This window comes from Tupaia chinensis, unplaced genomic scaffold (assembly GCF_000334495.1).
Source record: "Tupaia chinensis unplaced genomic scaffold, TupChi_1.0 Scaffold000477_1, whole genome shotgun sequence".
NCBI classification, from domain to species: Eukaryota; Metazoa; Chordata; class Mammalia; order Scandentia; family Tupaiidae; genus Tupaia; species Tupaia belangeri.
The window spans coordinates 3,196,504-3,208,588 of NW_006159986.1; the positions used below are offsets into that span (position 1 = coordinate 3,196,504).

Sequence of the window (12,085 nt, forward strand, 5' to 3'; positions counted from 1 at the left end):
ACATCGTGTGGATGCACATGAAAGAGGGAAAGGAGAGCGAGAAGCGCCCAGTACCAGATCTGGTCATGCCTAATCCCCTTCTCCCAGTCCTCCAACTCATCAGATCTTGGGCATTTTCATGTATGCCCAGCATGCTTCAGGCTGACCAGGCCCAGAATTCAAACCATGGTCAGTATGGGACCCAGCTTCCCTTGAATAGCATTTTATCACTGCACCAAAGCTGCCCCTGCCCACGGCCTTAATGCAGCAGTAAAAATGGAAGTAAACTCCGCATGGAGCTCGAGTTCACCCGAGTGGTGCAAGGGGAGGACTGTAATGGATGCCCACCTTCCTGGCATTCACCTTTGCATGACTCAGTCACTATGTCCTGCTGCAAGCACAATTACTCTGTCCGAGGGCATTTCTCTGCCCAGGCGTGGCCACCATTACCACTGAGATAATGCCCAGGGGCAGCTCTTGACCACTGATGAATGGGAGCTGGAGGGTGCATGCCCAGCTTCCCCACCCCATAGGTGAGATAACTGAGATGGGGTCTATACCCATGTGTCTCAAACTCTAACATGCATGTGAATTACCTGGGGACTGGGTTAACATGCAGATTCTGATCCTGCAGGCCTGAAGTGGAACCTGGAGCCTGCCTTTCTCATAAACTCCCAGGAGATGGCACCTATGCTGGTCCACAGCCCATATTTGGCATTGCAAAGGGCCACACTTTCTCCCAGAGTTTCCTGGGGAATTGAGCCTCAGTTGCCTAAAACTTCCTGTGATTAGCTTCCTTCTAGTCTCACCTCCCCATCCCTCTCCAAGAGTGCTTCCTGGGATCATCTTCCAAATAAACTAGTTGTTCTCAAACCCTGTTCCATGTCTGCTTTTGGAGACCTCAACCTAAGACACTGGCAACTCTCGCTTCTGCTTCAAACTTCACAGCCAGGGCGTTGGGTCAGAGTCCCTGGAACAGTCAGGATCTAAGAAGGAAGTCTTCCCAAGCAGGCTCCAAGGAATCAGGTTCAGCTCCCAACTCCACCACCAGCCATTAGACCCTTGGGAGGGTTATTTGACCAGCCTGGGCCTCGATTTCACTGACAAATGCTGATATCACCCACAGGGGTTGTGAGGACTAAATAATGTATTTACATAAACGTCCTTGGCACATCATTCAACAACATCAGAGACCATCCTCTCTCCACAATTTTGCCCCTGTAGAGTATGTGCATATAGACACGTGCACACACACGCACACATACACGTGTGCATGCACATGCACACTCCCGCGCCCCCTGAGAAAGACCACGAAGCTGGGCCAGGTAGCACAGATCCTTTATTTCCTGCACTGGCAAGTACACAAGCTGACAAGCAAAGGAGACGGAGAAGCACTGTGGGCGTGGAGCAGGCCCTGGTGGTGGTCCTGAGCCACACACCCAAGCTGTTCGTGAACAAAGGAGTAGGAAAGGGTGGAACATCTAGAAGGAGAAAACAAGGGGCACTGAGGGTGACAGGAGGGAGGAAGGACTGGACCCCGGGAGGGCCTTAGGTGGGGAGCGTGGATGCCAACAGGTCACAGGCTCCCTCTCAAAGGACACTACTGAAAGGGACCACTCACCCACCCACACACACACACAGAGACACTTCTGGTTACGAACAGTAAGAGAGACTGAGAAGGAAGGATGAACAGGGAACGAGGACCAGGTCCCCTAAAAGTAGAGGACTTGAGAGCCACCTTTAATTTGGGGGTCAAGGACAAAGAGCGTGTTCTAGGGAGGGTCTTCACAACAACTTCCTACACTTGGCACCTGACACTCCCCACCCCTGCTCAGTCCCATGCTCTCTCAGAGCTGGGTCTGGAAGCTGGAGGGTCTCCCTCTGGGCATCTTCTGTCCCCAGGCCACCATGTGATCCAGGCCCAGCAGCCAGAGTTTTTGAACCACATGCATATTTGCAGAACAAGGGCTGGGTTCCTTCAGCCTGTCCCAGAAGAAGGTTGAGGCTTGGGCCCTCAAATTCTGGCCCAGGTTCATTGAGACAGAGGATGGGCTGAAAACAAACATGGGGTCCCCTTTCGGAGGATGGGAAGGAAGGTCTGGCGTGGGGAGCCAGGTAGCAGAAGGAGGGGCCTCCAGCTGTCTGTGGGGCCTCTGCAGGCTGCTGGGAAACAACAACGCCTGGAAGAGAAGGGGGTGGATGTGATCTGGGGGCTTGGTGACCACAGGCCTGGCCTGGGAGGCGGGCAGGGCTCTGATCAACTGTATCAGGAGACAGGAAGCTGCTACCAATCATTATGCAGGCTGCCCACTGGTCCCCCATGAAGGTCACAGTTCATCATACAAGCTGCACAACCGCGCACAGAAGCCCTGCTGAGGCCAATGCAAGTCTACCCAGTAGTGACCGGAGGGCCACAAGAGTGGGGGACAGGCCAGGTTTATCAGAGGTTGTCACAAGGTATTAACCTCAGGGCTGACTCAGCAGAAGTGAGCACCAGGACAGTATCAGAGGGGAGGGATGGGCCAGGGCGGGTGCTATGGTCTCACAGTGAAGAGAACAGCTTCTGATCTACTCCTGGCTGTGGGACTTCGAGCAAGTCCCTTTGGCCCTGTGGGTGAGGGATAAAAATACCCAACCACGGGGCCATGAGGATGAAAGGAGCTGATGCACGTGCAAAGGGTCCAACGTGCATGAGTGCCACTAGATCACCTTTGACATCACCGTGGGTGCCGTAAAGCAGGGCTCACTGAGCAGGTGCACTTCCCCAAGCTTGGGAGTTTCCAGCTGGGGACTGGAGGCCCTGGCCCACTTCCCCATCCATAGAAGACCCTAACCCCCCTTCAGACTCAGCCAAGGAACTGATCTGACTGTGGCCCTTGCTGGTTGATGCCTTCAGCCCAATGGCCTAGGTAGCCCCAGAAGGCCCCTCTCCTTCCCAGGTACTGGAAGGGTGGGTGGCCCTGGCCTCCTCCAACCTGGCACCCCAGGCTGCTGCTCCAAGATCCTGCCCCCCCCCATGTTTGTTTTGGCCTGTGGCTGCCACTGCTACAGGGTTGGGGCACCGTGGGGACAGGGAAGGTGTGGGTGGAAGGTAGGAAAGGGGGTGGGCAGAGACAGGAAGCTGAGGCACAGTAGGGGACCTGCCCAGGCTCCAGGAGAAAAGTGGGTGGAGATCTGGAAACCTAAGCAAATTCCACATACATGAGCACTAAGGCCTGCTGTGGTTATGCAAATGATATGCAGAGTCCATGCAAATCAGCACTCTGGGCAGGGTCGGGCAGAGGCAGTGAGCAATGGGAGGGGGCTCACCTGCCCTCACCCTTCATCCTTCATCTCATCCTTCATCGGCTTGACGATCTGCAGCTCGTCCGGCTGGCAAGAGGGAAGCCCCCAGGGGAGCCCTCACCCTTCTGAAGCATCTTCTGCCTCAGCTGCCGCCTGTAATGGGCGTCCTGCCAGTTGGCCAGCTGCTGGAGGACATACTTCATGTCTAGGTGTGACGGGCCCAGGCCGCTGGCCTCCAGGGCCGAGGTCACCACATTCATCCGTGTGGCCTCATCTAGCTCCGGCTCTACCTCCTCCCAGGCCTCGGTCTCATCAGACACCAGCTCTGCCTCCTCCGTCACCCCATCAGCAGATGCCACCTCTTCTGTGGCGCCCAGCTCCTCCACAGGCAGGAAATCTTCCCCCGATACAATGTCCTCTGCTGGCATCAACCCATCCTCAGCCTCGAAGCCCTGTTCCCGCTCTCGCTTCTCACTGTAGCGAAGGTCGTATCTGGGCAGGGAGACAGTGATGTCTTTCCACACCCCTGCAAGCCAACTCCAACCACCTTCTTCCTCTCCTCCCAGGATGTCTCCTACCAGTGGGGGGCAGGGGACAGCATCCCACTACCAGGCTCCCCCACCCTATCCCCTCTGTGAGCTCCCCTGCCCCCTGCCCCAGTCTGCACACAGACCCTCCCCAGTTCTGTCCTAGCCTAGGGAGAGGGGAGCTGAGCACCAGCTTCGAGGCTTCAAACCCCAGCTCATTTCTCTGATGGGAGGGAGGAAGAACAGGCACCCACACTGCGTAGGCTCCACCTTCCCCTACACCCCCAACCCTGCTGCAAGGGATTATACCCTGAGCGCCACTACCTCAGCTTTGATGTCACTCTGGGCGCCTTAAAGCAGGCTCACTGAGCAGGTGCACTTCCCCAAGCTGCCCCTCCTTCATAACCCACCCCTTAGCTAGCTACCATAAGAACAAGCCCATTTTATTAAGGCTCGGACAGGTCAAGTGACTTGCCCGAAGACACACAGCTACTAAGGGACCGGTTGGGGCTCAGCTCCTAGGCCAGTGCTCATTTGCCTGTCAGCCCCTGCTCAAGGGAAGGGAAGTCTGCATTTGGAGCAGGCTTAACTCAGACAGCCACCTAGTGGGCACAACTTTAAGGGGAAGGGAGCAGCGCCCCAGAACACTCTCAGCCCAGCCAAGCCAGAGGGCAGAGTCAGCTGCAGGGGGCTGTGGTGCTGCTGAAAGGGGAAGGAAGGCAGCGGGGCAGCCCCTGGCCAGCTCACCTCAGGTTGGATGGCCCCCTTCTGGGCATTTCATAGTGTCTGCAACAGAGAAAAAGACCTTCAGTGAACTGAGGCCATGGAAGCTGAAACTGCAAAGTCCTGGGGCCCAGTTAAAAGTCCCAGAGAGAAACGGCAGATCCAAGACCATGTTAATAGAGAATAAGGGGCTGGGGCCGGGCCAGGGCTGGCACTGGGGTGGGAAGCAGGAGGACCAGGTGTCTGGGGAAGCATGGAGGTCAGAGTGTAAGGGCAAGCCCTCTCCCCAGCATGGGCAAGGCTGCTGCCTACTGGGGGATATGGGTGAGTGTGGGTCAGGCCTGCGGGTCCCTACAACACACCTTTCCATAAAGTACACAGGGTCTGAGATAATCCTCCTCAGAGACATTCTGAGCTCCTGGGCCAGGGTCTCCTGCAGACTCGGACGTGCCTCCTACAGTAGAGAGTAGGGACGTTACCAGGACGTCCTCCCCCCCACCCCCCCATACTTCCAGCACAGAGCGGTCCTGAGGATAGAAATCAGCCAGCAGGGTTGAGACAACAGCCTCACTGGTCATAAGGCGGCAGTCAGGAGCAGTTCCCACCAAAGGCATGCCATATGTCACAGACCCGCTCCTGCCCACATAATCCGTGTACCTCTCCCATAAGCTCTGCATCTGGGAACCCACCAGCAGGCTCTATGGGGTCCAGGTGCACCCAGCCCAGCACTCTTGCCCACCTTCTCCCAGGCTAGCCCAGCACTAGACCCAAAGAGTGACATGCAGTGAGCCCGAGCAAGTCCCTAAACCTGGGCTCAAACCCCAGTTGAACCACCACCTGCTGGACCCTGTGCCACACACGGAGCAGGAGCAAAGGGCAACGGCCAGTCCCTGTCTGCTTTTTCTCTTGGGAAAACTGGGCAGTGCCCAGGGTCTGACGCCCGCTCCAGGCCAGGGGCACCTCACCTCTTCCTGGAACTGCATCTGGATCTCCTTCTCTGAAGCCAGCTGCTGCTGCAACTTCTCAGTCTCAGCCCCATACTGGAAGGACCCAAAACTAGTGAACCCCCACTGCAGCCACCCCACTCACAAGCACTCCCAGCTCCCACTGGTCTTCCCAGGCACATTGGTCAGCCTCTGGCAGCCGTGAGGTGAGAATCACATGGGATAGGTGCAGGGGAGTCACACAGCCTGGTTCCTGGAAGACTCCAGGACTGTCTCTGGGTCTTGGTCCCCTTCTTGGGACAGTGAGAGAGTGTGAAGAGGGGTTCTGTGAGGTCTCTTTCTACTCTGGCTCAGACCCAGAGAGGGGTCTCAGGCCTGGCAAAGCTGAAAATCCCTTGAGGTAAGAGCAAGGAGAATGGCTTAGGTCGTGGGGGCCCCCGACAGTTGAGTCCCACGAGGGCGAGGGCACGACTCACCGACTGGCAGCGCTTCTGCAGCTTTGCGACCTGTGCCTGCAGTCGCGTAATCTCCTTCTGCTGCCGCTCATAGTGCTCCAGCCTAAACACCAGCACCTCGGACAGCTCGGCCATCTGCTGGCTGGCTTCCGCTGGGGGTGGGGGCAAAGGTCAGCCCTGGCCTCCCTGGCCAGTCTGGCCCTCCCAGATGGCTATCTACTCACCCCCCCCCAATTCCACAGAGCATGCCATTCCCTCCATCTCCTTTTCTTTCTTTCTTTTTTTGGAGAGGTTTTTGCTATAGGGCGCGTGCGCTCACCAGAAAGACAGAGACGGAGAGACAGAAAGCAAGAAATCACCCCCCAGGGGGGATGGCCACGCTATAATCCCTTCTCCTCCATTCTCCTTTCTGGATCTTGGGCATGTACACACACACACCCAGCATGAGTTTAAGCCACCGGGTTCGGGACTCAAACCAACCACAGTCAACCACATGGGAGTCCAGTGACATAGCTGGTCTCCCCCTCCAGCGCTCCACCAGACCTGGCCCCAGCCCATGCAGAGCTCAAGTCTAGTGGGAAGACAGCTGGGGAATAAAAGGGCCCAGCAGCAGTGCCCACACGGGAAAGGCCCTGGGTTCATATCCAAGCACGCCACGTGCACCTGCACACCTGTGATCCAGGCTGGCTAAGACGAGGGATGGATTGCAGGGTGGGGACCCTGTGGGAATGTCCGTCTATTTGTTTCTCTCTCATGAAAAAAATAAATAAACTTTTTTTTCCAAAAAAGAGAAACCAAATAATGCATAATATGGCCAATGAGCAGCATCAAGGGATAGGGGTCATTGCTGTGACACCCAACCCAGCTTTGCAAGATCTAGGAAAGATTCTAAAAGAAGGAACCACTAAGCCAAGACCACCAGGCAGGTAAGGTTTGGCCAGGTCAAGAAGGAAAAACCCCTGTCCAAGCAGAGTGTAGACAGGCCCCAGGGCAACCCAAGAAACTGGAGAGGGTGAGGAGGTGGCCTGGGCAGTGGACAGGGCCCAGATCACAAAGGCCAGGTATGGGCCTGGGGCCTTATTCTCTGGCCAGTGGGGAGCTATTTGGGGATTTTAGGTAGAGGAGTGACATGGTCAGATTTGGTCTCAGAAAACTCATGTGGGCTGTGTGCAGAGGGGCTGGAAGAACAGAAAAGGTAGGGAGGCCAGAGGAGGGATGTCCTAGGCTAGCATCAGCTGGAGTCGAGGGAGGAAGAGGCATTCCTAAGAGGTAGAAGTAAGAGAGCTTGGGGAACAGTGGAGCCATTCAGGGAGCTACAGAACCAGCAGGAAGGAAGGGCAGGTTTGGGGTGAGGACTAGGTTCAGCTGTTGCCACTGAGTCTGCCTCAGCAGCTAGACTTGAGCTCGTCAGGGACAGAGGCTGGGCCTCACTCCTCTTCATCAGCGCTCAGTGTCTAGGATGGTGCTGGGCACAGCTGCTGCCCAGTACACACTCTGAATGGCCCTGCTCTGGGTGCCTGGTTTCTGATAACTCATGGCTCCCTCTCTCCTCCCACCCCAAGTAACAGAGACAGGCTTAGAGGAGACACGTGGCTTCTGTACAGCCCTTTACAGCTGCACAAAGCACTACCTCAGTTGTTGCCTCTCTTGATCTTCAAAAACCCTGGAGAGATACACAGGGTTGAGATTTTGGGGGAGGGGAGTTTTTTTGTTATAGGGCATGTCTGCTTGCCAGAGATACAGAGAAAGACAGAGATAGAAAGCGAGAGATCACTCCCAGGGGGGTTGGCTACACCGCAATCCCTTCTCCACCATTCTCCTCTTGGGATTTTGGGCACGCATGCACACATGTGCCCATTATGAATCTGAACCCACCAGGTCCGGAACTCGAACTAAGGTCGGCCAAGCGGGAATCCAGACACACACCACTACACCATCTGCTGGTCCCACAGGGCCGACATTATTATTATTATTATTTTGAGAGGTTTTTTTGTTTGTTTGTTTGTTTGGGGTTTTTTTGCTATAGGGCACATGCGCTCGTCAGAAAGACAGAGAGAGACAGAAAGCAAGAAATCACCCCCTGGGGGGGGTGGCCAAACTGCAATCCCTTCTCCTCCACTCTCCTCTCAGGATGTTGGGCACGCACATATATGCGCCCACCATGAGTTTAAGCCGTCAGGTCCAGGACTCCAACCACGGTCGATTACATGGAAGTCCAGCAATGTAGCCATTAGACCATCTGCTGGTCCAAGTGCTGACATTATTCATCCTCATTCTAAAAATGAAGGTTCAGCGAGATCAAGGAATTATCCAAGCACACACAGCTGGGAAGTGCCAGCGTTGGGATTTGTACTCAGGTCTCCCATCTTCTTCCCTCCAATCGTTAGGATAGCCCCCCACCCCAAGTTACGGCATCACGTACAAAACTGCTCCACACATTCCAGAATGAGCATCTGCTCTTCATCCTCAAGGGTGTCAAGCTGGGAGGCCTGGAGGGAGGGAGAGAGGAAGGGGCAGAGGAATCAACAGCCTTGCCCACAGGCGTGCCCTCCTCCCCCATAGGCGTGCCCTCCTCCCCTAGCCTCACCTCCTCTCTCAATTGGTCGTTCTCCTCCTCCAGCAGCTTGAGCTTCTGCTGTAAGGCTTCCATCTGTGGACAGTGGTGCAGCAAGTCCTCCCGAGGAGTCCTGGGGAGGAGCCATGAGAGCCAGGCTACAGGCACTGGGCTCCCAGTCCCAAGTCAAGGGTAGCAGTCTCGATTAGTCCCAGCAACCCATCAGCAGGCACGCTGCCTGTGTCGGATTCCAAATGAGGCTTGGGGAAGGGACCGCCCAGGTGCAAATGCAAGACACTCACGGCTTGGGGGTGTCATAGCGGTGATCATACTGTTGTTGTTCCTGCTCTTCCTCCTCTTCCCCTTCCTCTTCCTCCTCTTCCTCCTCCTCTCCCTTCTCCTCTCCCTCCTCCTCTCCCTCCTCCTCGTCCTCCTCCTCTTCATCATCATCCCCATCTTCAGAGTCGGAGTAGAGCCGAAGGAGGTCATCCCGCAAATTCACCTGGTACCTGAGGTGTAAAATCTGCACAAGAGGAGCCATGAGCTGGGCAAGAGTCAGAGCAAGAGTGGGTCCTGCCATGAGAAAGATGGGCAGTGACCCCCGCCCCTCTGCCCCATCCAGATACCTCCTCCCTGGCTGAGCCCAGCATGGCTTCCAGTTTGCTGTTCTCCTCCATCAAAACACTGTTCTGTTTCACCAGGGACTGGCCAATGCGAGCAGCCGTGTTCAGGTCGCGCTCTCTCTGTGAAGAGACCATCAACCATGTGGAATGCTTTCCTGGTTTCTGAGATCTCCCAGAGAGGTGGGAGAAGCACACCAGGCCACTCCGAGAAACCCTTCCCATCACCAGTGCTCCTGGGTACTAGACCCTCTTCCATTAGCTCACCGTAAGACCTGACTCCGTTTCCTTTATGGAAAAGAGTAGATTATATCAGATTGACTCTGAGAGTTCTTCCAACCTGAATATCCACATTCACTTGCCCTCCATAACAGGAAGCCCCAGCTTGGCCCCCAGAGAGGGAGACAAGACCACTACTCCTACCAGACAGAGTTAAAATGGGGGTGAGGAATGTACTGATTTCAGAGAACAGTGGTAAAGCACTTCTCAAAAGAAGCTGGCTCCCGGGACCAGCAGGTGGCATGGTACTTAAGGCCCTGTATCCCCGCATGGCCAACTGTGGTTTGACTCTTGGACTCAGTGGCTTGAAAAATCACACCAGGTATGTGTATGTGCCCAAAATCTTAGGAAGACTGTGGCATGGCCATCCCCTAGGGGAAGAATTTCTCACTTTTCCTCTCACTGTCTGTCTCTCTCTAGCAAACACAAGCACTCTATGGCAAAAATCTAAAAAGAGAGAGAGGCTGGCTCCCACATGGCAACTACAGCTCAAAATCCGGCCCAGTCAGCCCAAAACACACCAGGTAGACATCAAGTGCCCAAGATCCAATAGGCCAGAAGACTAAAGGACGGGGATCACAGAGTGAGCAGCCTCTTTGGAGGGTGCCTCTCTCTCTCTCTCTCTCTCTCTCTCTCTCTCTCTCTCTCTCCCCCTCTCTCTCTCATGCAAACAGTCAGTCTCGAAAAGGAATAAAATGGGAGCCCTGCTAAGGCTTGGGCTGGCCTGGGTAGGGGTGCACTACACACCTCCTCCAGCAAATACAGCATCACTTTGATATCTTCCGGGGTGATCTTCTTGACTGGTGGAGGTAGGTTAGGACACAAAGCTGCAGAAAGAGGTGGGTGGAGGGAAAAGTCACAGGCAGGTCAGGGAACAGGGTATGCTACCCGGCAACCTTCTGTCCCCTGCTCTACCCCAGTTCTGCCTCAACAAGTGTCATCCGAGGAGGAGACAGCTCCCTTCCTGCTGGCCCCATGTTCTCAGCACTCCCTCCCAGCTCTCAGGGCCGAATGAACAGCGTGAGGTCAGGAGACCACAGTCTTCCCAGCTCAGGAACTAGACTCTCAGGATGTCTCGGTCCCAGGCGGGGAAGAACGGAACTACCTGGGGGACGGCGGGGGCGGGGTGGGGGGAGTGCAGCCGCAGACTTGACTCAGCAACCCTTACACAGAGGGCAGCCAGGACAGCTTCCTGGAGTCTCAAGGGTCATAAAAACAGACGCAGTCACCACCCCCCTGCACCTGTTGCATGTGGAGAGGAGACGGGAGACTTCCAGCACCGTTGTAGGGGAGCCTCTAGACCCAATCTAGGGGTCGCCCCCTATCCAGAAGAAGACGGGAGGGAAGAGAGGAGGTAGACGCCTGAAGCCCGCCCACTTCTAGGCTTGGGGTGCGGGGTAAGCGCAGCCTTAACTACAGCAGCCAAGACGGGAGAAACCTTCCCTTTCTTCCGGGAGGGCCCGCTGGCCAGCGCAGGCTCAGAGCGCGGGGGCTGCGCCCTCCCGCAGCCCCCGCCCCTCTCCTGGCACTGCGGTAGACCGAGGAGGGGGCACGGAGAGTGCGCAGTTCTGCCGCAGCAACAGGCGCGCAGAGCCGGGCGGGGAGCGCACGGTCCCCGGGACCTGACGCACCCACAGAATTCAGGGAACCAGAAAGAGGAGCCGGAGCTGGGGAATGGGTGCCAGACAAGCACTGCAGACAGTGACATGGCGGGGGTTGTGGAGGGGTAGGACTGACAGCCAAAGGGGGCGGGGTCCCTGGACCGACGACGGGGCCCCTTCCCCATGGAGCTGCCCTGCTCCAACCCTCTCCAGGACCCCGGGGACCCGGTTACCTTCCTCCAGCTCCCGAATAAAGGCGGCGCGCTCAGGGCCAGACACCCCGGGTCGCCGGCCAATGTAAGCGGCTGGCGTCTTCCAGATGCCCGCCGCCTTTCCAGTCCCCAGGCCAGTGGCGCGAGGACCAAAGGGACCTTGGAATACAAAGCGGGTCCACGGTGCGTCCGAGTTGTCAGGCTCGGACTGGGCATTCCCCTGGGAGGCTGAGAATGCGGACACGCGCTGGGCTCCCGCCTTCGACCCAGCCTCGGAGGCCAGGCGAGCTCCGGTGGGGACTTCCGAGACCGACTGGGACCCGGAGGCTACTCTGGATCCTGCTCCCTGTCCAGTCCCTGGTGCCCGCACAGGAGCGGGTTCGGCCGAGGGCTCTGAAGCAGAGCTGGCTGCGGGCGCGGGTGCGCGGTTGGCTGCTGCTGGGTCCCCGGGTCCAGACCCCGGCCGGAGTCCCGTGTATACCTGTCCCAGATCTTTCGGGCGCATCTTGAGTCTGCTGTCCGCAGTCGTAGCCGGCCCCTTATAAACTGCTTGGAGCTGGCGCCCCGCCGGACCGCACCACGCATGGGGACGGGGGCGGCTGACGAGCAACTAGTGGTTCCTGGGACTGAGGGACGCACAGGCGGGAAGCTAGCGGGGATACGCCAGAGGGTAAAAATCAGAGAACAAAAAGAGGGGTCGAGTGCAGGTGGCAGCTGGTTTCGTGGACTGGGGTGTGAAGCGAAGGCTTTCGTCTTCCCTCTCTTATCTCCCGAGGATGGTTCGTCCCAAAGCCGCTGCTTCCCAGGAACGTGCCAACAGCGACTAGCGGGTCCCTAACTCCGGACACCCCCTCACCTCCGCGCCCAGCGAGGGGGTTCGGCTGCCTTCGTTCGTGTGGCCCCTGC

General features: G+C 56.8%; 1 protein-coding gene across 2 annotated transcripts; it reads right to left on the minus strand.

Annotated features, from left to right (window-relative positions):
- Positions 1-1,303: 1,303 nt before the first annotated feature.
- On the minus strand, positions 1,304-11,703 carry HAP1 (huntingtin associated protein 1). 2 transcript variants are annotated; one of them, XM_006155985.2, is made up of 12 exons: positions 11,201-11,703; positions 10,114-10,193; positions 9,094-9,210; positions 8,770-8,990; positions 8,501-8,600; positions 8,336-8,402; positions 5,935-6,065; positions 5,480-5,554; positions 4,877-4,968; positions 4,539-4,577; positions 3,289-3,756; positions 1,304-2,159 (listed from the first exon to the last, which is right to left on the minus strand). In XM_006155985.2, exons 1-11 carry the CDS (start codon positions 11,682-11,684, stop codon positions 3,321-3,323), a joined length of 1,842 nt encoding a protein of 613 aa, XP_006156047.1. In that variant the 5' UTR covers positions 11,685-11,703; the 3' UTR covers positions 1,304-2,159; positions 3,289-3,320. The 2 variants fall into 2 exon arrangements, with proteins under 2 accessions (XP_006156047.1, XP_014446203.1); XM_014590717.2 differs by lacking the exon at positions 1,304-2,159 and having other exon boundaries at positions 2,865-3,756.
- Between the last annotated feature and the right edge of the window lie 382 nt (positions 11,704-12,085).

Coding starts and splice junctions, on each gene's coding strand:
- HAP1 (XM_006155985.2), bottom strand. CDS start 11,684: ATGCGCCCGAAAGATCTGGGACAGGTATACACGGGACTCCGGCCGGGG. Junction 4,578..4,876: donor CCTGTGTACTTTATGGAAAG/GTGTGTTGTAGG, acceptor TCTCTGTTGCAG/ACACTATGAAATGCCCAGAA. Junction 3,757..4,538: donor AGGGGGCCATCCAACCTGAG/GTGAGCTGGCCA, acceptor CTCCCTGCCCAG/ATACGACCTTCGCTACAGTG.